The sequence below is a fragment of the Tursiops truncatus genome, chromosome 1 (assembly GCF_011762595.2).
Source record: "Tursiops truncatus isolate mTurTru1 chromosome 1, mTurTru1.mat.Y, whole genome shotgun sequence".
Taxonomy (NCBI): domain Eukaryota; kingdom Metazoa; phylum Chordata; class Mammalia; order Artiodactyla; family Delphinidae; genus Tursiops; species Tursiops truncatus.
The window spans coordinates 163,501,014-163,528,879 of NC_047034.1; the positions used below are offsets into that span (position 1 = coordinate 163,501,014).

General features: G+C 53.3%; 2 protein-coding genes and 1 long non-coding RNA gene across 5 annotated transcripts; 1 reads left to right on the plus strand and 2 right to left on the minus strand.

The window, feature by feature from the left end:
* Positions 1-381: 381 nt before the first annotated feature.
* Positions 382-16,862, minus strand: CATSPER4 (cation channel sperm associated 4). 2 transcript variants are annotated; one of them, XM_033840570.2, is made up of 11 exons: positions 16,589-16,862; positions 16,387-16,461; positions 15,765-15,908; positions 12,477-12,578; positions 6,417-6,514; positions 6,129-6,249; positions 5,802-5,935; positions 4,348-4,522; positions 3,376-3,587; positions 2,665-2,830; positions 382-2,043 (listed from the first exon to the last, which is right to left on the minus strand). In XM_033840570.2, exons 1-11 carry the CDS (start codon positions 16,658-16,660, stop codon positions 1,990-1,992), a joined length of 1,353 nt encoding a protein of 450 aa, XP_033696461.1. In that variant the 5' UTR covers positions 16,661-16,862; the 3' UTR covers positions 382-1,989. The 2 variants fall into 2 exon arrangements, with proteins under 2 accessions (XP_033696461.1, XP_019793982.1); XM_019938423.3 differs by lacking the exons at positions 12,477-12,578; positions 15,765-15,908; positions 16,387-16,461; positions 16,589-16,862 and having other exon boundaries at positions 5,802-5,878; positions 6,417-8,166.
* A 538-nt stretch (positions 16,863-17,400) lies between these two features.
* Positions 17,401-27,856, minus strand: CNKSR1 (connector enhancer of kinase suppressor of Ras 1). 2 transcript variants are annotated; one of them, XM_033840551.2, is made up of 21 exons: positions 27,700-27,855; positions 24,722-24,879; positions 24,438-24,619; positions 23,775-23,859; positions 23,310-23,351; positions 23,126-23,230; positions 22,336-22,395; positions 22,155-22,223; positions 21,771-21,872; positions 21,614-21,684; positions 21,446-21,522; positions 21,196-21,302; positions 21,087-21,117; positions 20,501-20,673; positions 19,575-19,648; positions 19,340-19,411; positions 19,000-19,073; positions 18,790-18,851; positions 18,609-18,708; positions 18,336-18,517; positions 17,401-18,049 (listed from the first exon to the last, which is right to left on the minus strand). In XM_033840551.2, the coding sequence occupies exons 1-21, from the start codon at positions 27,749-27,751 to the stop codon at positions 17,795-17,797; spliced, it is 2,133 nt and encodes a 710-aa protein (XP_033696442.1). In that variant the 5' UTR covers positions 27,752-27,855; the 3' UTR covers positions 17,401-17,794. The 2 variants fall into 2 exon arrangements, with proteins under 2 accessions (XP_033696442.1, XP_073649894.1); XM_073793793.1 differs by lacking the exons at positions 17,401-18,049; positions 19,000-19,073 and adding an exon at positions 19,114-19,168 and having other exon boundaries at positions 18,342-18,517; positions 27,700-27,856.
* LOC141276773 (uncharacterized) lies at positions 22,772-25,705 on the plus strand. The gene is made up of 2 exons (XR_012326783.1): positions 22,772-22,837; positions 24,366-25,705. It is a non-coding gene; the product is annotated as an uncharacterized lncRNA (long non-coding RNA).
* Positions 27,857-27,866: the final 10 nt, after the last annotated feature.

Sequence of the window (27,866 nt, forward strand, 5' to 3'; positions counted from 1 at the left end):
ACTAGCCTACTGAAACCCCAAGCTATTGGCCCAGCCCAGATGGAAAGGACAGACAGAAAAGGGGAGACAGCTGAGATGACAGACAGAATGGAGGGAATAGACAGACAAATACAGCATCCTGGATGAGGATGGATGGGCAAAGCCAGAAGCTCTCTGGAGGTCATCCCATCATGTTCCTTCCCCCGAGCTCATTGGTGCCCCAAGCCTTTCAGACAATTTAGGGGTGGGTTGGGGAATGGCTGTGCTCACATGAGATCTTCCTGGGGATACTACTTGATCTTCTACCACCTTCTTCCCCTCCCTGGTGAGCCAGAAGAAGGCTGTGAGAGCCCCCAGAGAAGGATGGATGGAAAGGGTGTATGTGGCTACTCACCAGGCAGGTTGAGGGCTCCATTCCCCATAAATAGCAGCAGAAGCAGCAAAAGCCACTGGCTGCCCATCGTTCTGCTGGTTGATGGTCCTGGAGTCTTGGCCCAAACAGGGGAACAGATAGCACTCCAAGACAGTGAAGCACTGCTGGGGTGCCACCTCTCACCTGCCTGCTGAGTGCACCACCCCTGCCCCAGTTGTCCAGACTTCTTCCCAGCAGGCCCCAGGGGGCTTTTCAGGGCTGGAAGCAATGCCAGTGGGAGGGGATGAAGGGTGGAGTTTCCCGTCACCTGCAATCAGTGGGCCTCTGGGGATTCCCATTCCAACTGGTGAATATCCCCAAGGCCCCTAGTTGTCAGTCTTTGCTGAACAGCTGGGCAGAACTCTCACACATCTCTTCCAGCCTTCCCTTCGCACAACATCAGGGAACCTGAGTCTCAACCGTACAGCTGATCTCATCAGTCTCCCAGTTCTGGGGCTGAGTGCTGGCCGTTTGATTTTAGAGCTGGTGCTCAATCTTATCCTCTCCCGATTGCTCAGATGGGGAAAATGAGGCCCAGTGATTTGCCCAAGGATGAGAATCCACCGAGGCAGCTCTTCATAGTGCCCACGACTGCCACAGCTTTCTCAGACTCTGCATTGCCTAGCTCAGGACCTGCTGTGGCTCTCGATGGTCTTTGTATGAAGCTCCCAAAGAGGTCTCACAGGTCCCAAGTTCTCCACCGGACTTCATCCACCTGACCCTCAAATTCCTCCTGATGCCTTCCAGGAAGCTTCAGTGCTCTTCTTCCCCAGAGAGCCTGCCAGGACCCACACTTCGCCCAGCCATTCTCCATTGATCCAGGATAGAGCTTCCTGTACCTGCATGACTTGGTCGATGGTGACCCCATCAGACTAGAACTCCCCAGAATGAGGACCAGTCTCCTACACCTTCAGACACAGAGAGAGGGTAGGGCGTCTCCTTCATAAGAGAGGCATTCCCAACTGTGAGGAACTGTGAGGACCAGATTTTCACCCCCAGAATTTCGGACCCTGAGGGCAGGGATTACATCTCTACCGTTAAGTCAAAAATTTTCAGGGTGTGGATTTTCTCTCCCATTAGACTGGAAGCTCTGGAGGACAGCCAGTGACTCTCCCATTGGACAAACAGGCTCTTGAGGGGCAAGGCTGCCTCAAGGGTTTGGAGATCCACCAGTCAGACACATTGGTCCCAACACAAAAGTTTATTCCTGATACAGATACTTGGCCCCACTGGCCTCACCTTTCTTCTCTCTGTGCTTGGGCCCACTTAGACTCCATCTAGTTCTGGTCTAGCAGGATACCAGGGATGCCCATCCTTAGGGCAAATCCTGGCTGCCTTGGCCAGCACCCCCTTCTGTGCTCATCCTTGTGGTAGGGCTCCCACTCTCATCCAGCATCCTTCTCCATCCCGGCTCCTCTGGACCTGGGGCTCACAGGCACAAGCCCTAGAGATGCTGCCCCCTTCCATCCCCAGGCATCTGCCCGGGGGGTAAGGGAGAGGATGGGTTCAGGCCAGGATGTGCCAAGTCATGCTAGTGATGCAGAAGATGCAGTGGCTGGGTGTGTGTGCTCATGCCCGTTGGCTCCCGTCCTGCCCTCTCAGCGGCTCAATTTGTGTTTGTTAAGGAGTACATTTGTGTTGGATTCCTGAACCTGCAAACCAAGAGGTCTTCTTGTCAATGCCCCCACCCTGACATGGCAGATGCCCCCTTACTCCCCTCCTTCAGCTCAACAGCTGTTCATCCAGGCCTGGCAGGAAGTCCTTCACGTCTAACTCTAGCCTGCGGAGTCTGCTCTCCGACTGTGGGAGCTCAGGCCGTGGACATTCACAAGGTTCCCAGTCTGATGGTGTGGGAAGCAGAAAGAAACTAAATAATGTGGGAGTGTGACTTTTTCTCCATAGAATCTTCCTCCCTCAGGAGGCTGCTCCTCTTATGCACCCTAGACAGGACCTGGGGGTCCTATGCCCCCAGTGGGCCTGAGTATCTGCCACTAAGCAGGGACTGAACCGCTCAAGTCTCACTAAGAAAGGGTAGGTTTCACGGTGCTGAAGACCAAGATGGCTCAGTGGTTGGAGCCCTATGGGAGGGGCGGGGCCTCCCGAAGAAGGAAAAGTTGGAACCTAACCAGATTGGCGGTGACTGCTGGGGTGCTTGGGAGTCTAGGGGGCGGACCAGATCTTGGAATAGACAGAGGCCTTGACTAATGGGGTTGAGGCTGAGCTGGGTGGCGTGGCGAGCTGAGTACCCATTGGGTAGGGGAAGGAAGCTGCACCTTTTCCCTGTTGACGAGCGCAGTGATCAAGTCTTGCTGGCAAGTCATCTCACGGGTGGCTGTGGAGGACCCGCTTGCCCTCGACGGGCTCCACGATAAGTGCCTGTGCATCAGCTCCTCCTCCTGTTCCTGGTTGAAGCGGATGGAGCGTACTTCGTCCACTATCCTGAGGGCGGAGAGGTGAGTGCGTTCCGAGGGTGAGGGTTGGAAGGCTGCCCTCCCATCTTTTCCCTGGTGTCCAGCCCCCTTCGCCCTCTCCCTTTACTCTGAGAGAGACCCAGGCCGAGGCTTAAGGCTCTTGTGAGATGCGAGGAACCGGGAGGTCTGGATTCCAGTTCCCTCACCGACAGGCTGGGGAAACCTGGACAATTCACTTAACCTCTCTGGGCCCCAGGGTCCGCATGATAAAATGGTGAGGGCGTGGGCTTCCCTGGTGGCGCAGTGATTGAGAGTCCGCCTGCCGATGCAGGGGACGCGGGTTCGTGCCCCGGTCCGGGAAGATCCCACATGCCGCGGAGCGGCTAGGCCTGTGAGCCATGGCCGCTGAACCTGCGCGTCCGGAGCCTGTGCTCCGCAACGGGAGGCCGCAACAGTGAGAGGCCCGCGTACCGCAAAAGAAAAAAAATGGTGAGGGCGTGAGGCCAGAAGAATCTGAGGCTCCACTCAGCCCTGACTCACGAGACTCGAGGGTACCCCCAGTACCCGCCCTACGTGTTGAGCTCATCTCGGATCTCCTTGTACTGCATCAGGTTCTCCTGTATTGCCTCGAGCACCAAGCAGAAGTTGTCGAATGTGTTTTCTGAGAGGTTCGTCGGGAGGCCCCCCATAAACGGCTCCTGGGGGACGCCAGATGTCTCCAAACGGGCGACCACACAGTGCACCAGCGGCAGCTCGTTATTCCCATTTCCCTCCTCGCTGCCTGTCTGGGGAGGGGGAAATGGAGAGGGAAGGACAGCTCAGCCGGCACCCCCTCCCCTTGCCCCTTCCTGCTTGGCTTCAGGGAGGATGAGTCTCAGGTCACCAGGGTTCTAACGCCCCTTGTTTCAGCTCTAACCAATCTTAGGCTCTCTCCTTTGCTGTGGGAGCTTAACTTGAAATGCGCGAGCCCATCCCTCACCTTTTTGGAAATTCTCACCCCTTTTCAAAACCTAGTGCTTCCCCCACCATTTCACTCCTGATAAATCCTACCCAGCAAACTTCTGAAACCCTATCTACTCTCAAGTCACAGCCCACAGCCCTCAACACTTTAGGCAATACTCCACCCTACACTCTCCAGCCTTTCGGAAGCTCTACCCCTGAATGAGTAACACTATAGCTAATATTTATTGAGTTCTTAGTATGTGCCAAGTACTGTTCGTTTACCCATGAAATTATCATAATAGCCCTATGAAGTACTATAATTATTTTCATTTTACAGGAGAAGAAATTGAGGCTTAGATTGGTTAAACGCCCTAAGGTCACTCAGCTGCTTAGATTTTAGTTGCCATAGAACAAAACACCTAGGAACTCCACACTCCTCAGAAGCCCCCGTTGGTGAGTTGGCCGTGGGCAATGCTGCCTCCGCATCTCAGGCTTGGCTTTCTTCAGGCCCTCGAGTGTGAGCGCGCGCACAAACACACACGCTCAATTCAGCACTCATATACACTCTGCCTCACCCCCCTCTGCCCTCCCCATCTCACTCACCTCACTGAAGACTATTTGATGCTGTTGCCCCTGTTCGCCTGCCTTTATCATTTGCTCCAGATTGGTGGTGACCACGACGACCAACAGGTTGATGCCAATGAAGGCACTGATGGTGATGAAGATGGCAAAGTAGATGGCGCCCCCAATCTCCACTGCGTACTCCCTTGTCTCCATCCTGGAGATGGCAGTCAGGGGCCCTATCACCTCCCTGGCCCTTTGGGCCTCAGTTTCCTCATCTATGAGATGGGGAAATTATCTCAAGGCCCGCTGGGACTTCTGCTGCCTCACTGCTGTTGTGGAGCTCTAATGCCTTACTCCTAATTGTTCCCGCAGCTGCTCTTTACTGAGCGCCAGCTGTACTGCCAGACAGTGGGCGGTCCTCAAGCCAGCCCTGCAAGGTGGGGATTTGTACGTCAGCATTACCGAGTTTAATCTATTGGTTATATTCTTTAGTCGTGTCGTTCTTATTATAAAAAGTAATTCAAGCTCATTGTAGAAAGATCAGAAGGAAAATATACAGGAAAAAAATCCCACCCACTGTTAATACCTATTATAAATCTCCCATAAAATATTTTCCCAAATAATAGTTTTCTCTCTCCTGCTATGCGTGTGTGTGCATGTGCGTGCACACAGTGCCAGTCTCTGCTAATTCTCACAGCAATCCATGACATGGTTAATAATGTATTTTAATCTCCAGTTGACAGATGAGGAAACGGAGGCTCAGACGGCTGCACGGCTAGTGCAGTGGAGCAGACTCAGAACCCCCGGCCACCTTTATTGCACACTCCATGATTTTTCTACTGCCTACATCATAATGGGTAATGAGTGCAGAAGCCCCTTTACCAGCTGGGCTTCTACTCTCACACGAAGGAGATAAAAAGAAAATCAGTCAGGGGGACCCACTCCCTGGAGGGGACTGGAAACAAATAGAGTTTAGGCTTAATGGGAAAGAGGTAAAGAACAGAACCCAGGCAGCCATCTGTGGCCAATAATGACCCTGGGCAGTGGGTCTCAGAATGAATAAATGAGACCCTAAGTTCTCAGGAGTGCAGGCAGTTTGGTGGGCTCCAGTGGGGGCTGGGAGGCTGCCTTGGAGCGCTAGATGCAACCACAGACCTGCTCCCTTGCCCAAGGCCTAGCTGCCCAGCTGCTGAGCATAATGGGAGAAATCTCCCTGAATAGCCTGCAGTGGGACCTTGAATGGGTGGAGTTTCATTGGGAATGACTCTTCAAGTAGACTACAAACCCAGAGCCCTCAGCTCCAGGGAGCCTGCTTTTCTCCAGTTTAAAGCCCCAGGCATCCCCCTCCTGCTGTGCCATCCTCATCCCAAGCCCTGGAGCAGCACGTCTCCCTCCCCAGTCAGTTTTTTGCCCCTGGGAGCCCAGCCCCTCCCTGGCTAGCTTGCCTGGATTGGGCCCCACCCCCCTCCCCTGGAAGCCCCATGGGCACTCACTGAAAGTTACTGTAGATGTCCACCCAGCCATCCTGGGTGATGCAGATGAAGAGGGTATACAGGGCAACCTGCATGTTCTGGAAATGCATGGGCACGAATGCACCAAAGAGAGTGACCCCGAATACTGAGAACACCTGCCAGAGAGACCAGAGACCCGCCCGGACTTCACCAGAGGGCCTTAGGGACAGGCCATGCAAATGAGCTGCCAGGGGAGTCACAGGGCTTCAGGCCCATAGCCTCTCCTCTTCTCCAGACACCCTGTATCCCCAGGGACCTAGGGGCCTGTTCAGGGAAGGGGAGTAGCCGGGGGCAGGGGAGGGCACTGACCAGCATGAAGAAGAGGATGAGCGCCATGATGTAGGCCATGTCGGGCACTGACTGCAGGATGACACGGATGATCCGGGCCAGGGGCTCCACTGCCATGCACACGTGCACCAGACGAAGTGCCCTGTGGCAGAGCCTCTCAGGGGTGCCCCTCGGCCCTTCCCAGACCCCTCCTCCTCACCATCCCCCCACCTGCCCAGAAAGGCAGAGCTGATCCCCACCTGGTAAAAACCCCTTCCTCTCTTTCCCAGGGTCCAGACAGGTCCCTCCTTTTCTCAGTTCCCAGCTTACCTGAGGGTGTAGGTGATAGAGATGGCACTGAGTTCATTAACGAAGAACCCCAGGAGCAAGATAAAGATGATAAGGAAGTTGAGGATGTTCCAGCCGTCCTGGGGGGTGGGCCAGCCCCAGCAGGGTCTGTCAGGCCCAGCCCATGGGTTCATCCTGGGTCTGCCCTCCGTACACCCCAAGGATGGGGGACTCAGTGGTCCTCTCGAAGCAGGGCCAGTCATCTGCCATCCACTGCTGTTACTCATCCTGCTGTCGCCCCAAACACGCCACAAAACATGCATGCGCTCGCTGTCTCATACATGTGTCAATAGCCAAGTGCAGTGTCTGAAGCACACAGTGGAGTCTCTCATATATACACAGCCAGTTCCTAAGCTGAGCGCCCACCTTGGCTACTGCGCTGCTGACAATGGCCTTGCCCTGCAGTTAGGTGACCTGAGAGTGTTTGGATGCTCCAGCTTTGTGTGACACACACTACAATTAACAATAAAATGAAAATAAATACTGATTACAACATTAAGGAACAGTGCTTCAATAGCCAGGTCAGAGGTGAACTAACTCTCACTGCAGAAGAAAGGCACATTTTGCAAGCCCTTTGTCCAATATGGCACAAACTCTTTTAGAATGGGGATGGAGGAAGGAAGCTCAGGTGTATGACAAATTTGAGCACAACCACTACAGAGGAGAATTTGCTCTAATAAACAATCCGCATTTACCTTTGACCAGTGATCCCACTTCTCGAAATCCGACCCACACAAACTCTAGTACACGTACAAAATGGCATTTGTAGAAGGCTGAAAATAACCAAAGTGTTCAGCAATTGGGACACTGGTTGAATAAACTACTGCACATTCAGTGGAGTATAGGATAGTAAGAAAGGTCTCCATGTACTGATACAGAAAGATCCATTAAGTGACAAAAAGGAAAGTGCAGAACAGTGTTTACAGTATGCTACTGTTAGGAAAGGGAAGACTAAAAATATGTACATATTTGCTTATGATTGCAAAATAAACACTAGGAGGATAAACAAGAGATTATAAATAACGAAGATTATCTGAAGAGGGTGGGGGTGAGGGAAAGGGAAGAAAGGTCAGGAGTGGGAACAAGAATTCTGTGTGTGCCTTTCAGTACAGTCTTTTTTTTTTTTAATTGTAGTATAGTCGCTTTACAGTATTGTGTTGGTTTCTGCTGTACAGCAAAGTGAATCAGCCACACGTACACATATATCCCCTCTTCCTTGGATTTCCTTCACATTTAGGTCACCACAGAGCACCGAGTAGAGTTCCCTGTGCCATACAGTATGTTCTCATTAGTTATCTGTTTTATACATAGTAGTGTATATATGTCAATCCCAATCTCCCAATCCATCCCACCCCCGCTTCCCCCCTTGGTATCCATTCGTTTGTTCTCTACGTCCGTGACTCTATTTCTGCTTTGCAAATAAGTTCATTTATACCATTTTTCTAGATTCCACATACATGTGTTAATATATGATATTTGTTTTCTTCTTTCTGACTTACTTCATTCTATATGACAGTCTCTCAATACAGTTTTGACCAATATGTAGCTGCATTAAGAGAACTTTTTTTTGTTTTTAATTTTATTTATTTATTTATTTATGGCTGTGTTGGGTCTTTGTTTCTGTGTGAGGGCTTTCTCTAGTTGTGGCAAGCCAGGGCCACTCTTCATCGCGGTGCGCGGGCCTCTCACTATCACGGGCTCTGTTGTTGCGGAGCACAAGCTCCAGATGCACAGGCTCAGTAGTTGTGGCTCACGGGCCTAGTTGCTCCGCGGCATGTGGGATCTTCCCAGACCAGGGCTCGAACCCATGTCCCCTGCATTGGCAGGCAGACTCTCAACCACTGCGCCACCAGGGAAGCCCTATGTAGCTGCATTAAATATTCAAAAAGAAAATGATTTTTAATGGAGAAAAAGTTCTTAAATTAGGCAGTCCAATAAACACAAGCCCTCCTTGTGTTTCACATTCAAAGTGTCGGTGCCTAAACATACACAAGGAGACACAAGTCTGCCTGTCTACAGATCCATCCCTCTATCCATTCAGTATTAAGCTCCTACTATATGCCACACCTCAAATCAGATCCTGAAGATACAGGATTTCGCCCTGCTTGGCTCACAGACTATTTTGAGGGAGGTGGATAGACAGTAATTTTTTTTTTTTTTTTGCGGTACGCGGGCCTCTCACTGTTGTGGCCCCTCCCATTGCGGAGCACAGGCTCTGGACACGCAGGCCCAGCGGCCATGGCTCACGGGCCCAGCCGCTCCGCGGCATGTGGGATCTTCCCGGACTGGGGCACGAACCCCTGTCCCCTGCATCGGCAGGTGGACTCTCAACCACTGCGCCACCAGGGAAGCCCCAGACAGTAAGTTTTAACTCCAGGTGAGAGGTGAGTACAAAGCATTAGGGAGACAGAGCAACAACTAACCTAGCCTGGGAGAGACAGGAAGACTTCCTGGAAGAGAAAACATCTGCAAGAGTCTTAAGCTGTAAGTAGGAGGAAAGCAAGTGAGTAAGTGGCAAAGAGATTTTATAGACTAGGGGTCAGCATGGGCATGAGGTGAGAAACAGCAGTGTGTATGTGTGTGTGTGTGTGTGCGTGCACTTGAAAGTGTGTGTTGGGGAATGCCACTACAAGCAGCTTGATGTAGCTGGAATACCCAAGGGTAAAGCCAGGAGTGATGAGGCTGCAAAAGCAAGCAAGAGCCACATCATGGAAGGCCTTAAGCACAGTGAGGCATTTAGCCCTGATCCTAGAAACAATAGGGAGCCACTGGAGCAGTTTAAGTTACTTTGTCTTGGGCCTTCAGAAAATTACTTTGATGGCAGGTGGGGTACACAGGAAGCCATAGCAACATCCTGGTGAGAGAAGACAAGGTAAGAGCTAGAACAGGGATAGCAGAGATGCAGAGGCAGCAAGAAATCTGAGAAATATTTAGGTGGTGAAATAGTAATTAATAGGCTATGGAGGTAAGGAGAGGGAGGAGCCACACAAGGGCCACGGAAAAGGGGGCACTAGGGGCAAAACTCTGGGGAGCCCCACGTGCCTGGGTAATATTTGAGATATTAACTTGCAGACTTTCCTCCCTCCCCTGCATTCTCCCTTTCCATCTACCCATTCAACAGGGAGCAGTCCTTGTACACTGGGACCAGGGGAGGGGTTGGGGGTGGGGAAGGAGACAGCAGAGGGCCTCTAACAAGCCCTGGCTTTTGGCCCTGGGAGGCTATAGCCCCAGAGGAAGGTTAGGGTTTGGGACATTAGTTCTCAGCCATTAGTTCTGGAGGGTGGTTTTGCCTTCCAGAGGACATGTGGCAATGTCTGGGGACATCCTTGATTGTCACAGGTAGGAGGGTGCTAATGGCATCTAATGGGTAGAGGCCAGGAATGCTGCTAAACAATGCACAGGACAGTCCCCCGACAACAAAGAATTATCCAGGCCAACACGTCAACTGTGCCGAGGCTGAGAAATCTTGCCCTTGAGAGGACAAGCAGAGTGGCTTGGAAGAACAGAAGATTCTCAGGCTTGCTCCAGTCCTCTTGTGTTAATGAAACGGAGCTTAGCTTTGAAAGTGCAGGCCCCTTGAAAGTGCAGGCCTTCCTAACTGCTGCTAAAAGTGAGACAGGCTGGGGCCTGGGACCCTTGGCTGCAGTGCCTGCACCTGATACAAGACTCCTGGAGCAACAAAATACAAAGAAACTATAAGGGACTAAAAATAACTGCATGCATGAGCAGCTGGGGCAAATTATGGACAAAAAGATACAAAAGGTCCAAATGCCACTTCTGAAGAGCAGGGAGCAAAGGCAGGGGGTTGGGATCAAAAGCAGGGTACTGTGCATGCCCCTTGCACACATCACCAAAGGGGTGGGCAAACCACCCAAGCCACAAGCTCATCCCCCCTCTGAAGAGAGTGGGCAAGAGAACTTGTTAATTGTTCTCTCTCCCCCCTGCTGCAGCAGGGGCCCCAATAAAGCCTTCCCTGAATTTCTTGTCTGGCCTCTGATCAGTTTCTATTAATTAAGGAGGCCAAGAACCCTGGCCGGTAGCAAAAGAAATCTCACCTCTACAGGAAGGAAGAAATGTTCTCTCTCATGCAACAGATGTCTGCCTGTAACCTAGAGCTAGTTCTGAAAAAGTGGTGCATTGAAATGTTCACAAAAAGCATGGTACCTATTCTCCTCTCCAGTGTGGAGACATGTAAATATGCACCATCCTATTCTATTTTCTGTTAATAAACATCCTCCCAAGTGTTGTTTTCACAAAGCATACTTTAAGACATCTGGGGCTTCCCTGGTGGCACAGTGGTTAAGAATCCACCTGCCAATGCAGGGGACACGGGTTCGAGCCCTGGTCCGGGAAGATCCCACATGCTGCGGAGCAACAAAGCCTGTTCACCACAACTACTGAGCCTGTGCTCTAGAGCCCGTGCTCTGCAACAAGAGGAGCCACCGCAATGAGAAGCCTGTGCACCGCAACGAAGAGTAGGCCCTGCTCGCCGCAACTAGAGAAAGCCCGTGTGCAGCAACGAAGACCCAACACAGCCAATAAATAAATAAATAAATGTATTAAAAAATATATATCTGGACTTCAGAAATATTGTTCTAGGTTCTACATTCTGTGTTCTATGAAGTGACACCTCTAACCCCTGGAAAGCTTGTAATTCTCATTGGTTTTCCTGGTAAAGGTATTTAAATGATGATTCCTTTTTATGAAAGGTATAAAAATCTGATAGGTGTTTCTTTTCAAAGCCTCTTCTTGCACATGCCCAAAGGCAAGATAAATCCCTTGACTCCAGAAATCCCTTAACTCTATAAGTCCTATTGAAACAAAGAATTTGAGTCTTTGTCTCATTTTATGTAATGTTAAGATCTGTTCCCACCCAGACAGCTTTTTGATACCCTCCAGAAGAGGGGTAGGCAAACTATAGCCCAAAGGCCAAATTGACCAGCAGCCCCTCTTTTTAAAGACCCTCAGGTTTAGAATGGTGTATATATATATATATATATATATATATATATATATATATATATATATATGTTTTATGTTTTGTGACATGTGAAAATTACATAAAGTTCAAATTTTAGTATTCACAAATAAAACTGATTTGGAACCTAGCCATGCTCATTTGTCTATGTACTGTCTATGACTGCTTTTGTGCTCTCACAGCAGAAGTGAGTGTTTGCAACAGAGACTGTATGGTCCACAAAGCTTAAAATATTTATCTGGCCCTTGTGAAAATTAATAAAGGGAAACCTCACTACAATGGAATTGGGAGGCCAAAAGGGGGAGCTCTCACGCAGTATCACTAGATGTCAATTACAGGAAGAATTGTCAATTACAGACTTGAACAGAAAAATCCCAAAGGGGAAAGAATCATCAATTACAGGCCCCAACAGGAAAAGATGTACATTGCATCTCCTGCAAGAAATCAACTATTCCAGCAACTCAGCCAATGAGAGACCACCATCACCCTGAACTCTCACTTTTCGCCAGTAGATTTTGGTTCAAAACAACCCTTCCCAACTTCCTCCTTTTTCTCTATAAAATAACGTTCCTCTCAATTGTTTGTTGGACTAGTCTATGGCTTATGCTGTCGTTTGCTAGTCCTGATTTGCGATTCCTCTGCTATTCCCAGATAAACCCTTTTTTGCTGGTAAAATAACTGTTTTATTCTTAAGGTCAACACCCCTTACAGAAAATCTTTACTGACCCCTGTTCTTGAACCCTGTAAATTAAGGTGGATACTCTCAACTGTATTTCTCTGATAAGGAAATCAAGGTTTGCCCAGGATTGCAGAACTAGGGAAGGCTGGGTCAGGAACTGGAACCCCGGGAGGCTGCACTTGTAGTACAAATTACTTTCTGCCACATCACAGACATCTCAGAAGTAGTTAGTTTCTCCTTCTGCATGAGCACACATGCACACACATGCACACACACCCCTCCACCTGTGCCCCTTGCAGGGCCAGGTGGATGGGGATGGGGATGGGGTGGGGTGCTGTCCCTAAGGAGGAATAGATGTGATGGCAGGGAGGGCCCAGGATCTCACCTTCCAGAAAATCCAGAAGCCATTTAACCAGCCGAGGAGAAGTTCACAGATAAGGATAGTCAGCACAATGTCATCTATGGTAGAGAACAACTCATAGTGTTTCTACATGGAAGATAGAGAAAAGGAAGGGCAGAGAGGTGAGTAGGGGGTGGCAAGACCAGGGAGAGAGCATGTCTTCAGGGGAGGGGAAGCCCAGATTCTTACTGCTCTTCATCAGCATCTTTGTAGCTCCCTTTAGAGCACCCCTTCCATGTACGTGCTAGGCACCGTGCTAAGACCACAAATGTATTATTTCATGTTACCATCACCATCGTCCTAGGAAGTAGGTTTAATTTCCATCTTGCACTTGATGGGAACCTCAGAGAGGTGCCCAAGGTCAGACAGTTAATGATAAAGACTGTTGTCTGACTACAAACCCTTGTTCTTAACCTCTAGAGTAGGAAAAGGGAGGTGGAGAAAGGCAGAAGAGACTCCAGGATTGGGAGGAAAAGACCTGGCCCTTGAGATGGAGGACACCAAGCCCCATCCTTGCTTCTCTGATTGTCCCAACCACTCCTGCTGCTCCAGCTCCCAAATCCCCCCAGCCAGGCCTGACCAAGCTCCTGGGTATCCCCCTACTCACGGGTCCAAGACATGTTCCTGGGTGGACGGATTGATGGATGGATCCATGACTTTGAGTTCTGTTTAAAACCCAACTCATGTTCACGCAATCTCCTGTTAAGCTGTGACTCTGATATAGTTTGGGACATGAACAGCTCCCAGCCCCCAACTCCACCCTGGCAGTTACCAAAGTCACCTGGACTCCTCCCTTTCCTCACCTCCATGACCCACAGACTCAGTGCTTCAAGCCTCTTGCTCCCCACACCTTGCCACCAACCCCATCCACCAGCCAGTGCAAGGCTGGGCAGAGTTTCTTCTTTTTTTTTTTTTTTGGCCACACCACGCAGCATGCGGGATCTTAGTTCCCTGACCAGGGATCGAACCCAGGCCCCCTGCAGTGGAAGCACGGAGTCCTAACCACTGGACCACCAGGAAATTCTCTGGGCAGAGTTTCTGAAACTCAGATGGGAGCTAAAGTTTATGGGCTTCCAGCCTGTTCCAAATTCCCAAAGGGCATCATGGGCCAGGGACATCTGCCTACAAAAAGGAAGGGCTTTCTTTCCCTTCATCTTTCCCTTCAGCTCTACCCCACTGGCCACTGGTGGCAATAGGCTCTCCTTACTATTTATTCAAAGAGCTTCCTCAACAGTCCCCCTGCCTTCTCCAAGTCATGCACATCTGTGGCTAAATCAGAGTTGCCTTCTCCACCCACAAAGCTTTCATGGCCCCCTATGGCCTGCAGGGTGAGGTTCAAAACCAGTCTGGCATTCACAAGTCTCTAGGATTTGACCTTCATGGGCACATATCCTATATCAGGGATTTTAGCATTTTTGACTGGGACTCAAAGAAATATATTTTACATTTTACACCATAATGCTTTCTCTCCCTCTCCCCTCCTCCCCTCCCTCCCTCTCCCCCACTACAATTTCTACTTCATTCTTTTTCATTTTATTTCATTCTACTTCAGAATGCTGCTATCTACACTCTGAACTCGTTTCATGAGCCATTGATGGGTTTTGATCTGCCCTGTAGTCTACACATTCTACAAACCTTGGCAATTGGGTTTCTGCCTCCACCACATCACAGGCAGCTTGTGTCAAGGTCACAAGAGCTAAACAAGGGATGCTTCATAGTCCTTTCCTTGCCTTGTCTCCTAGCCACATCTGACCCTGTGCCTGCTCCCTTGGTAATGCGCTCTCCTGGGGTTCCTCCCACTCCTCTGGCCACTCCCCCTCAGCATCCTTTGGCATCTCCTCCTCTATTTTCTGCCCTCTACTTGGAGGCTCTCCTCAGAGCTCTGTCTTGGTCCTCTTCTCACTCAACACTCTCTCCAGGCAACCTCATCCATTCCTTGAGCTTCGGCAACCATCCACCTAGATGCCAGTCACTCTCATGTTGCCATACTTTAAACCCTGGCTTTCCTGGATAAACAACAAGTCCTACTGTATAGCACAGGGAACTATACAATATCCTATGATAAACCACAGTCAATATCCTATGATAAACCACAATGGAAAAGAATATAAAAAAAGAATGTCTAGGGCTTCCCTGGTGGTGCAGTGGTTGGGAGTCCGCCTGCCGATGCAGGGGACGTGGGTTCGTGCCCCAGTCCGGGAAGATCCCACATGCCACGGAGTGGCTGGGTCCGTGAGCCATGGCCGCTGGGCCTGCGCGTCCGAAGCCTGTGCTCCGCAGCGGGAAAGGCCACAGCAGTGAGACGCCCGCGTACCGTAAAAAAATTGTATATATATATATATATATATATATATATATATATATATATATATATATATATATATAACTGAATCACTTTGCTGTACAGCAGAAATTAACTCAACATTGTTAATCAACTATACTTCAATTAAAAAAATAAAAGTAAAGTAAAATAAAATAAACTTTGGCTTTCCAATGACATAGGATAAAACCCATCCTCTTTAACGAGACCCTGTGTGATCTGCTGCTGACCACCCCTCTGAACTCATCAGTCACCACACTGGACATTTTAAAGATATTGATTTTCAATAGCACAATCCACGTATGTGGTAGACTCCTTGTAAGAAATTAAAACATCAAGGGTAAGACCCAAGCCATAGCAGACTTCAAGCTGGACACACAGAACTCACTTCCATGCTGTTTGTTCTGCCCAAGACACCCTTCTCCACCTCTCTCTGCCTGGCCAACTCCTATTCATTCTTTGCTCTCTGCTTAAATGTCCTTTTCTCCAGGAAGCCTTCCCTGACCCCCAGATTAGGGTCAATGCCTCCTCTGAGCTTCCACATACTCTGTGACACCCAGGCATTTGGAATGATATGTCTGTCTATCTGAGACAGAACTGGGTCTGTTGTGTCCATACCTGGCACTGAGTGCAGTATCTGGTACAGAGTGATTCTCACTTAGTGGTTATTGATTAAAATGGGATACCCTTCCCCACAAGGCACCCATTTGCCTGCCTCTGCTCACACCACTTTTCTGTTGTCCTTCCTCTGCAAATCCAATGCCTTTCTCAAAGCTGGGTCCCCCCTACCACGAAGTCTTCCTTGATCTTTAAGAAAGTCAGCACTGACAGGCCCTTGAAGAGCATCCAATCCAACCATCATGAACAGATGAGGAGCCTGAGGCCCCGAGAGGGAAGTGACTTGCCCAGGCCCCTGTTAGATCAGTGGGTCAGAGGTCAGGCTGGAGTCCCACCTGGTCAAGAACGGAGTTGGTGCGGAGAGCAATGGTGATGGCATTGACCACCAGCAGCACGGCCAGCAGCAGGTGGAAGGCCGGGTGTCGGAGCAGCTCCTTGACATACATGCGAGTGATGAACTCCTGCATGTCCCAGGCATCCTGGGAGAGGGTGGGGGACCTTCCTTCAGGCAGGTGTCACCGTAGGAGGCCTCTGCCTGGAAGTTTGCTCTCAGTGAATAGGGACCCTTGGGGGCCACTCTTGGGAAAGAAGTTGCCTGAGAAGGGATCATGGAACGGGGGCCTCAATGTAGAGGTCACTACCTAAATGGCCACTAAAAGCGGGTCACTGCTGGGTGGTCTTTGTAGGGGTCATTGTAAGGGAGACTCTTTTGGGGTCTCTGCTGGGGAGTGGCTGTCATTATATAGGGGCTCCTGTAGGGGCACTGCCGGGTGGTTACTAACATACCATGGCAGGGGCGGTCACTGCAGGGATCACAGCTGGGACATTTAGAAGGCAGAAGGGGCAGAGGTATTCTGAGGGCCGGTTGCCCCATAGACACAGCTGCACAAGGGTCACTGTGGGGGTGAGGATTGCTGCAGACCCCCCAACAGGCTGCAGGCCCGGCCTCGGCCTTACCTTACTGCTAGTGATATCTCGGCGGTTGACGAGCACTTGCTCCTCTGGCCGGAGGTAGGGCTCGTGAGCGGCCCTCTGCAAGGGCGAGGAGAGGGCCCATCAGTGCAGCCACTGCCCCTCCGGACTCAGTATGGTCCTCCAGTGCCCCGTCCCGCCCCAGGATGCCCAGCTTGGGCAGTGCAGCCAGGCAGGTACCACCTACCATGCGGTTCAAAGGATTGATATAGGTGGTGTCAGTCCAGTGCTGCCACCAGGTCCTCTGGTTATGCGCCATAGTTGCTCAGTGTCCCTCCCACTCCTCAAAGAAACTTCATTCCAAGCTGTCCTGCCCCCCTTCGGTGATATCATAGAGGCTTCTGTGACCTCCACCTGTCCGCATTCCACCAAGGAATTCTCACACCAAGAGAAGCTCTTCCCACTGATTTCCCTCAGTATGCCACAGAGGAGGCCACGGACACCAAGGGGCTGGGTGGGGTCAGAGGTCAGAGGCTGATAAGAGCAGGTCAGGTCTCCTGTGCAGCCTGGATGGAGACACAGGGGCGGGTCCCTGCTCTGTATCTAGGAGCTGGAGGTGGGACTGGGCTAAGGAGAGAAGAGGAGAAAGGTGTTTCGTTCTGTGGTCCTCCTCCTAGCAGACCTCAGCCTGCAACCCTGCCCACCAGCTACCCCATCCCACCACTCCAGTCTCCAGGGCTGCAGCCCTGGCCGCCTTTCCAGGGAAGGTACGTTTCCCCAGCTGTAGAGTGAAAGGCTGGTCTCTTATTTTTCACCTTTCGCCCCTGGAGATGGGGCAGGAGAGCACTCCGGCCTCTGAAGGGCTGGGGAGAGATGGGCATGGGTAGAAGTCCCGACCACCCTGGAAGGCATGGGGCTTCAGGTACAGAGCCCAGGCTGGTGGGCCACACAGTGGGTTAGTTACCAAAAGCACTCACCCCCCCTCTGACAGCTTTCATCCCAGTCCCCTCCGGGAAACAGATTCCAGATTCTAATACAGAAGTCAAAGGCACATGTAGATTTCTGTTAAAGAAACTGACTTTATTTAGTTGAAAAGCATCTCCTGGGTAAAGTGAAGAACGCCCATACAGAATGGCTTGGCAAACGAAGTGCTGCGGGGCGGAGGGGGCAGGTCTGTGACCCCACAGAGCACAGGGTAGGAGAGAGTTCTTTCGGCCCGCCTCTTGCTCCTTCCTTGGCACAAAGCTCACTTCACTTCACCCCACTCCAGGGGAGGGAGGAGCAGAAATGGCAGCAGCTCAGGCAGAGGCAGTCAGCTTGGGACAGAACCATGGACAAGCACTACTTCCAAACTGGAACAGAATGCAGGGATGCTCTGTCCTAGATGTGTCAGAGGTGGTCCTCAAGGCCAGAGGTCAGGAACTAGGGTACTGGCCAGTTAGAAGTCAGGAGGTCAGAGGTCACTCTCTGGGGTCAGGGGGCAGAGGCAGGAGTGCTCCTCAGGCTGAGAGGGTGGGGGGTGGGAAGACGGTTCCCTGGAGTCAGAGTTCGGGACTTGGGAGCTGCCCTCAGCCCGCTCCACTCCGCAGGCCCCCAGGCCCTCTGAGTAGAGCTCCTGGTTCTGCTCCTTCCACCTGCGGAATTTCTCCCCAGTGAGCTTGGGGTCGCCTAGCACCTCCTCCAGGGCCTGCAGCTCCTGCAGCTTTGCCTGGAAGAGGTGTAGGGGTTAGGGCCATGATCACCCGGGGAGCGAGCAGAGCCTGAGTCCAGAGCTAGCTCTGGAGTCCAGTGGCCTAGAACCCAGCACCTGGCCCGGTCCGGCCCCCATCCTCAAATCGAGAGCCTGGTTCCAGGAACCTAGAACTCAGCCCAGTCCACAGCAGAGCCCAGGGCTGAGGGCCAGGAACCGAGCCGAAAGCCCCGAGCCCAGCCCTTAATGGTGCCCTGTGCCCGCCCCCGAGCCCAGCCCCTAATGGTGCCCTGCGCCCGCCGACCTTGAGCGTGCTCTGCAGCGCCCGCATGCGGTGCGCTCGCTCATTCAGCTGGGGGTCTCGGTTGCGCCGCATGAAAGAGCTCCGCCATTGCTCGTGAGTGAGGGGCTGCGGCCTGCCCAGGAAGGACACGCCACCCAGCCTCAGCCCCCGTACCATTCCTTCCAGGGCCCCTTCGCTGCTGTCTGTGGGAGGGGAAGCAGGGTGAGCGTGTGCCTGCCCCCAGCCCTCCATCTCGGCTCCCAGCACCCCCGCCCCCCCGGCTTGGCTTGGCACCTGTCGGAGAGCCGAAGGAGGTCCGTGGGCTGCCCTGCGTGAGGGCGGCCACAGGTGATGTGTCTCCGTGGAGGGAACTCCCAGCTTGGGCCGGGCTGGGCTGGGGGCAGGGTGGAAGGAGAGAAGGGTATCAGTCTGAGTTCCACGCCCTGCTCTTCACCCCGCGCCAGCTCCCACTCACCGAGGCTGAGCAGGATCCAGCCTCATCGTCGGGGTCTTCTGCTTCCGTCTCACTGTAGCAGTCTGGGGTGGACAAGAGTGGCTGGGGAACCCACTCAGCTTCACAGGGTTTGGGCAGGCCAGGAGGTGGGCTCGGGGGAATTGAGCTCCCAGCCCCCATCCCAGGGAAGGCAGAGGCTCAGGGAGAGACCCAGCCCTGTGAGGCACCCACCTTCCTCTCGGGGCAAGGGGGCACGGCCTGGAGACCGGTACTTGGAAATGCAGGTTATGAGATGGCGCACCCACCTGTGGAGGGGCAAATGGGTCTCAGGGAGTTTCCACTTACTGTACGCCCGAGGCTTTCGCCTGTATCATCTTCTAATTTAATCCTCAGAGCAACTCTAGAGATAGGAATTCTTACTAGTCCATTTTAGAGAAGATGAAACTGTGGCTTAGAGGAGTGAGTGTCTTGATGAGCCCTGTCAGAGAGCTGGGCTCTGAATCCAGGCTCCTGAGCCCAGACCCCCGGGCATGCCCATGCAAGCTGTGGAGGTGAAGGGGGTGGCACTCACATGCTCAGGTCCGTCAGGGTATCAGCAGCGAAGATGAAGGGTTTGTACACGTTATGGGTGAGCTGGAACACACTGCCAGGGAGCAGAGGGGCCTCACTCACCTGGGGGTGCCCATCCAGAACACAGAGAGGCTGGACGGGGCATCCCAGCTACCTGCCGCCCCCACCCACCCCTCCTGTCACCTACCTCTCCCTTTCTCTCCCCACCCCCAGCCTGTCACACCTCAGGACTTAACTATTTTTTCTTCTGATCTTGTCCACTTTCCAAACTGTAGTTGGAGACATTGATGAGGCCCTCAGCCTTCTCATCCTGGGGAGATCACAGTGTGAGGGTCAGCTTGAAGCCCCAATACCCTCAAGGCCCAGTCAGGCTCCTGAGGGTGGGGGAGGGGAGAGGGCATTTCCTGGGGTCTCTAACCACTCATCTCTCAGTGCCCAGAGCTCAGGGCAGGAAGCTGGGCTGGGGTCAGGAGGTGTGACCAAGGGGTGCCTCTGAGCCTGGCAAGGGGAGCCAAAGATATCCAGAGAAACAGTCAAGGAAGAGGAGCCCCCTCCTGCATTTGCTCCATCACAGGCAGACAAAGCTGCTTTGCTCCTTTCCCTGCCTGGCCTTCTTTCTCCTTTCCATCCGACTAACCCTCAGGCATTGATTTTTCAGGAAGCCTTCACCACTCTTCAGGTGGACTAGCCACCTTTGCTGGGTTCCCACCCACCCCTGGCTCTTCTGCCATCATAGTATGTGTTCCCATATTGTCCCTGAGTGTGTATTCATCCCTCTCCCCACCGGCCTGAGTAACGGTAACGGTCCAATTCTTCCCTGTGTCCCAGGGCCCAGCCCAGAGGTGGTGTACAGTAGGCACCTTGAATGTTAGTTGAATGAATAAACAATTGCTTGAACGGCCCATAGCTAGGATGAACAGATTAACAGAAGAGGAAGGAAAGGCGGGTGGAATCAAAGAGATTCTACCCAGCCTGTGATACCTTTTCCAGACCGCTTTTATACACACATCGGCTCAGTTCTCTCTGAAGACTGTCCCCGTTTTACACATAGGAACACTGGGGCACACCTGCGACCACAGATGGGAGTGGACCGTGGAGGAGGGACAAGAGCCGAGGCCCTGAGGTGACTCACTTGCTTACCTGTGTGTGTATGGGGTCTCACCTGGGGCTGGCGATACCAGTAGAGCGTGTGTCCCTTGAGCACAAACCAGCAGCGGCGCCAGCGCGGGCCCATGAAGCCCCCGGGCACCTTGCGCAGCAGGAGCCAGCCGTCACAGTCAGGCCGGCCCAGTTCCCGGCAGGACACCCGCCGGCGGCTCAGCTGCATCGCCACGCCTGCAGCAGCACAGCGCGGCTGGTCAGTGAGGGGCTGGCGGGGTGTCCCGGACCCCCAACCTGCTCCCTTGCCCCCCACGAGCACCCCCAGCTGATATTTCTGAACCCGTGCTCTGGGCTCAGAATGTGACACGTGTCACTTCTGAGGTGGGGATGACTCTTCCCATTTTAGAGACAGGGAAGCTGAAGATCAGAGGACAAGCTTATTTGTCCAAAGTCACAGAGCTGGCGAGAGGCCCAGGCTGGGAGCATAGGTCTGTCTGACCCCAGAAACAGAGCTGTTTCTAGGAGAGGCTGTGTGTGAAGTGTGTGTTGGTAGCGGGGGCGGGTCTTGCCCAGCACTGTAAAGACTTGTAAGAGCTTGCCCAGCACTGTAAAGACTTGAAGGGCACCCCGTCAGGTGCATTTCATACCTTTTGATTTCTTGCGGCCAGGGACAGGACTCTGAAAGGACCACAGGAGGTTAGAGAAGCATATGGGTACAAAGCCACAGACCCCTCCTTGCTAAGCCCCAGAGCTTACCTTGTCAGGGTGTTCTGGGGGCTCTGGAGCATCTGCTACCCCAGCTAGGAGTGTGGCTGAGGGTGCATGGGGGCTAGGCAGGGGCTCCGGGTCAAGGGAGGTCGAGGCTGTCAGGGAGGGAGGAGAGAGAGGGAGTGTCCCTGAGCTCAGAACCGGGCCCAGTGGTAGGGTGGGGGTTTAAGAGTCCAGGGTCAGGCAGCCCACATGCCTTGTCCAGGGCATCTGCTGACTGGTGGGGCTTTGAAATTACCTGTCCAGGCAGCAGGGCTGGGTCCTGGACTTGGGTTTGAAGTCAGGTCGGAGGTGAAGACATCTTCCGATGGGGCCCTGGAGAGATCAGGGAGAGATGAGGTGAGCCATGGCCCACCTGCCAAGACCTACCTGGGGCCAAGACCTACCCGGGGCCCGAGCCTGTCACCTGGGAGACGGCAGGGCCGAAGCCAGCGATGGGCTCACTGGACGTGGGGGGCCTGGGGCCTGAGGAGGGGTCTGAGGAATAATCAGAAACAGGTGATGGAGCTGGCGACAGACAGGGGTCTGAAAGCAGACTGGGGGCAGGGGTGGGCGGCAGGTACCTGTGAGGGTGTCTCCGGCACTGGGACCTTCTTCAGCACTAAGCTGACCCCGTCTGGCTCCCGGAGCAGCTCCCTCACCACGTTTTTATGGGGCCAGCCCACCTGGGGGACAGGGCAGAGGGCAGGGCAGGGATGCTGGGCGGGACTGAACTGGGCAGGAGGCTCTGAGGCAACCCGACAGCCCTCGGCCTCGGAGCACTCCCTCAGCCTCACCTTGTCCTCCTCCAGGAAGCCTCCACGAGCCCCTCTGACCTGTGTGAGCTGGTTGGCTTCACGGAAGGCAGCTCCCACAGCCCTGGTCTCCCCAAGGGAACCTCTCCACCCACTAACCTGAGTTCTACTCAGGACCCCCTTCCTCCCACCACGCTCCTCCCCTCCCCTCACCACCACTTGCTCATTGATCTGGACAATCTCGTCTCCAGGCAGGATCTGCAGCCGGGAATCAGTGGGGACCTGGTGGGGGGTGGGATTCAGAGAGTGCACCCTCATGGAGCTGGAAGCAGGCTTGGCTGGCAGGTTGGAGGGCCACAGGGGTGGGCGCCTGAGAAGGGTATAGGAGCCTCACCTGGGTGCCCACTCGAGACACAAAGTGCAGGCAGTTGCTGGTGGTGTAGATCTCCAGGCCCTGCAGGGCAGAGGCTGCAGTCACTAAGGGTGTGGGGACCGCCGGACCAGGACGCCTGCTAGGCACCAGGACTCACAGGTGAGTGGAATGGGGGAGAGAGCTGGCCTCAGCTTGGCACCGCTCGACTTGTCATGTGACTTTGGGCTCACCACTGCACCTCTCTGGGCTCTGCCTCTTCCTCCCCTAAGGGCTGAGGGGAGCAGGTTGCAGACTTCTGAGGTATGAGATGCTCAGCAACTTTCCTGAAGAATCTCATACCTCAGGGACAGGAGCGGGACAGGGCAGGGCTGGGGCCTCTGGTTTTCCCAACTGGTCAAAGATTAAAGCAAAAAAGTTCATGTCCTCTCCCCTCTCCCCTAGGTCCGTGTCCCAGGGCTGGGATGTGTCACCTGAGACCACACCAGCTGCAGCCCCTCAGGACCGGAGAAGGGGCTGAATGACGGTGAGACCCCAGGGAAGTCCCCTGGGCCTTTAACATCTGTACAAAAATTCCCTGGAAGTCCAGTGGTTAAGATTCCATGCTTGCACTGCAGGGGGCGCAAGTTTGATCCCTGGTGGGGGAACTAAGATCCCACATGCCACGCGGTTTGGCCAAAAAAAGAAAAAAACAGGGCCTTCCAGCTGTGACAGTATAGGATTCTGGTTCAGTATAGGATCCTAGAACCAGATTTCAGGGCCCAGACAAGGCTGCCGAGGGGTCAGGGGTGAGAGTTGAGGGGTCAGGGCTCACCGAAGGATCGTCCAGCGGCACGTGCTGTAGCACGGCCTTCTGCTCCAGCAGCTCCTCTGGGCTGCAGCTCAGGATGTTGTGGCAGATCCCGGCCACGTGGCTGCTCTGGCGGATGGAGAGCAGGATGTCTAGCCTGAGCCCCGTCCCACCCCATCCCCACACCCCACTCACCCCCCAGACTCACAATCCTCAAGACTTTGCTCTCCTTCTCAGCCGCTGGACAGTCCTGGAAGCAGAGTGAGAGAGCAGGGGCCTGCCCTGAGCAGGGCGCACTGCCTTCGCCTGAGGGCAGGGGGATTTCCTGCAGTCCCTCCCGGCGTCCCGTACCCTGGCCCCCTTCCCAGAACTACATGGCCTTAGAGCTTTCGCCCCAAGGTCTCATCCCCCTGACGCCAGGCCCCCAGAAGTCACCACACATGCCCTCCCCTGCTTCACCCCCTCCTGAGAATCAGACTTCCTGTGCTGCCCTCACCAGCTAGGAGCTCCCATGCCCCCATCACCCCCTACCCAGTGGCCGGGCCTCCTCTCTTTCTGCCCTCGCCTCTTCCGGCTCTCACACCTGATCCTGTGCTGATTCACAAGTTATAAAAAGCTCTAGCCTGACTTGGTCTCTACAGCCTGGGCCAAGCCTGGCCTCTGGTTCTCCTACCTCCTGCAAGGCCTGGCCCAGCTCCCCGCACAATTCCCCAATCTCCTGGCAGGATGAGAAGTCATTTAAGTGGGAGAAGAGGTACCTGGCAGAGGGAAGGATGGAGCAGTGGTTAGGGAACTGAGCTTAACAGTCAAGCCACTGAACCACCCTGCACCGGCTACACATCTGAGACTCTGATGGGTTTTGATTTGGGGTAAAGGAGATGACTGATACATCTAAAGGCCTTAGTCAAGTGCCTAATAAATGCCAGGCCCTGTTCTAGGCACTGGGGAGACAGACATTAAACATATAATTACATCAATAATGATTTAACTTCTACTGCTGTGAAGTGTAGGGAGCTCTGAGAGTGTGTAACAGGAAAGGCTTCCCTGAGGAGGTGACATTAGAGCTGGGACCTATGGGACAAGCAGCGGCCAGTGAAGGGGGTAGAGAGCTCTTTATATAATGCTGTTGATGTGACTGTCATGATTACAAGCAGGAGGTGGGGTGGGAACCCAGGCAACCCAGGGCCCCTACACAGACCAATTAACCTCTTTGCCCAGTTCCACTACATCTGAACAAGAGCAAAGCTCTATTTTTCTCTCCCAGGTCCCAGAGGAAGCCAAGGATGAGAAGGGTCCCCTCACCAGTTACTCAGACCCTAGGAGGAGACCGAAGTACCTGTTGAGCCAGAAGAGGAGGGAACGGGCCTCATGCACCAGCTCCATGGCCGCGCTGAGGACATCTGCAGGAGGCTCAGCACAGCCCCCCAGGCGACCTTGGACTAAGCTCTGGAATACCCGGATCCCCTCCAGCAGCCCCTCTGTCAGGCTCTGCAGGTTCTCTGACTGTAGCCCGGAGCTCTGTACCACAGAAGGGCAGGTTAATTCCTGGCAGCGGCCAGCCCCCCATCAGCACCCCAAGGTGGGTGGAAGCTGCAGCCAGTGTGGCCGCCATTCACTCACCAGGGCCCGGAGCTGTTCCACCCCTTCCAGGATGAGCTCCTGGTGGCCCAGAGGCCACACAGTTAGCGCTTCCAGGCTTCGGGGGCAGAGCTGGAGCAGGTACTTGCCAGGCAGCTCCCAGTCCTCAAAGTGATAGTCCTCCAGGGAATCATCGAGGCCTGGTGGAAGAACGAGGGTCAGCATGGGGGAGCCAGGGGGTGTCAAGGCCTTTCTGGTCAGTGCAAAAGTCCTTCTCCTAATGACCCTGAGACCCAGGCAGTGTTCTGCCCTGCCCATTTCACAAATAAGCCTACTGAGTTGAGAAGTAGGGTCATATAGGGCAGTGGTTCTCAAAGGATGGTCCCCAGACCAGCAGCCGCAGCCTCACTGGAAAACTTGTTAGAAATACAAATTCTGGGAAATCCCTGGTGGTCCAGTGGTTAGGACTCAGTGTTTTCACAGCTGTGGCCCGGGTTCAATTCCTGGTCGGAGAACTAAGATCCCTCAAGCCGTGTGGCATGGCCAAAAAGAAAAAAAAAGAGAAATAGCCAAAACATGGAAACAACCTAAGTGCCCACTGACAGATGAATGGATAAAGAAGATGCCACACACACACACACACACACGCACACACACACACGGGAATATTATTCAGGCATAAAGAAGGAAATCTTGCCATTTGCAGCAACATGGATGGACCTTGAGGGCATTATGCTAAGAGAAATAAATCAGAGAAAGACAAATACTGTATTATCTCACTTACATGTGGAATCCCAAACACCCAAATTCATAGACACAGAGAACAGATTGATGATTGCCAGAGGCAGGGTAGGAGGGGGTAGGGGAAATGGGTGAAGGTGGTCCAAAGGTACAAACTTCTATTTATGTCAGTTTGGGGGATGTAATGTACAGCATGGTGACTATGGTTAGGATTCTGGGCTTTCACTGCCATGGCCCCGGCTCAAGGCTCAATCCCTGGTCGGGGAACGAAAATCCCGCAAGCCACACGGCATGGCCAAAAAAACAAAAACAAACGAATTCTCACATCTGCTGAATCAGAACTCAGGGGCAGGGCCCAGCAATTTGCATTAACAAATCCTCCCGGTGTTCTGATGCTGCTGAAGTCATGCTTGATGGGGCTTTGGAGGCAGGGAGACCTGAGTGACAGCGACTGAGCTTAATTACTTACTCCGTGCCTCAGTTTCCTCACCTATAAAATGGGGAAAATAAAAACGCCTACCTTCTAATCATGTGTATTAAATGACACGACACATGTCAAGCACTTGGCCAGCTGCCTTGGTTCATGGTAGACAGTAACAGCCCCCGTATTATTATCGCCAGACTCTTTACCGTGATCCCCAAGGCCCTGTATGATCCGGCCACCACCTGCCTCTACAGTCATCTCTTGGCGCACAGCCCCTCAAACTCAACACTTCAGATCCAGAGCACTAACTCCCTGCAGCTCTTGGAATGCTGTCTTGCCTCAGGGTCCTCAGATGTGCTCTTCCTTCTGCCTGGAGTGCTCTTCCAGCTCCTTCACGTCCTTTTCCATCTTACTCCTTCCAGGAAGCCTTCCACAACTCCCCAGGCTGGGTTGGGGTCCTCTGCTGCTCTCACTGCCCCTTGCACCTCCACAAACCCCTGCATCAAAGCACTAAGCTCTCCTACTTGATCACGAGCTCTGCCAGGACTGGGCCTTAAACAAGTGTTCATCTCTCATTCCAGCCCAGGCCTCTTACAAGGTAGACACTCACAAGTAAGAAAAATATCTAGTGAATGCTTACTATGTGTTAGGAAAAATTTAAGGGCTTTATACATATTAACACATTTAATCCTCACCGAATCTAGAAAGCAGAGATACTGTTACCCTCATTCCACAGGTGGGAAAACATACAAATAGAGGTTAACAGTTAGCTTTCTCACTCTTTGAAGGAACCCCTGCCATTCCAAGCCAGGGTCTTTTGTGATCAATAGCTCTCCCTCATTCCCTGTGTGACATTAAGAGCACTTGACTAGGAGTTCGTGAACCTGTGGCTCCGTGGCTCTGGGCCCTCGAGCACCTCCCTGTGCACACAGCAAATGTGCTGTGCTGCCTCCCTCCCAACAGACCCTGATGTGGAACTGCACGTGCCAGGCCCTCAACCTGATTGTCTTATTTGGTTCACTTCATGAGATCAGAGTTGCCTTTCCCATTTGATGGATAGGGAAACTGAGACTTGTGGTCACAGAACTGGTGAGTGGAGGGGCTGGGCCTGGAACTCAGTCTGGGAGTCTGATGCCAGCCCTGCATCCCTGCTTTCACCGGGGCTGGTCACCCTGAGCCTGCCCTCAGTGGACTCCGGCAGCCCCCTCCACTCTGGCTCCTCCCTGTAGGAGGAGTGTCCTGACTCACCTCCCGGCTCCCAGCTGCAGGTCAGAAGGTCTTCGCTTCTCTGAGTTGGCTGACAGTCTGGGACCTTTCCCACCCAACTGGGCTCATCCCTCCTGGAGGCCTAGGGAGGGGCTGTGCTGACCCTTCCAGTCAGGCCGGGGCTTCCGCTCTCACTGGGAGCTTCGGGGTGGGGGGGAAGGGAAAAGACACCCCACCGGCCCTATTCCAAAGCCTCCGCAAATCACTTCCTGGCTCAGTGTGTAGTTTTCGGCTTCTGAAAAATACGTTTAATAAGAGCCCACTGCGCCCTGGGGCAGAGGGAAGATGAAGGAGATACAGTGGGGGCGGGCAGCTGGGGAGACACCGTCTGTGTTCCTTACACAACCACTGCCTCCCCATTGCCACCCTGGAGGCTTCTTGGGCTTCTGGGGGGATGGGAGACCTCCTCTGGGTCCTCGGGGGGGCCCCCCCCGGGTCACGTCCATTATCCTTCTGCCAGGTTCACGGCAGACACTCTGTAAATACTTGTTGACTGACTAACCAACTGACAGACTCGGCACGTCCTTTGTCCTTTTCCTCTCCCCGTCCCAGTGCCCCTCAAGCCCGACACTGCCCCAGCCCCACCCACCTCTCAGCCAAGCCGCCACCTTCCCGGGGGTCCAGGTCGCTACTGGCTCCATGGCCAAGCTCGGCTTCTCGGATCCGCACCCGCTCCGTGCTCCGTCTCGCCCGCGCAGGAATTTCCGCTCCCAGAGCTCTGACCTGGGGAGAGGCTGGGCTGGGCTGGGGGCGGAG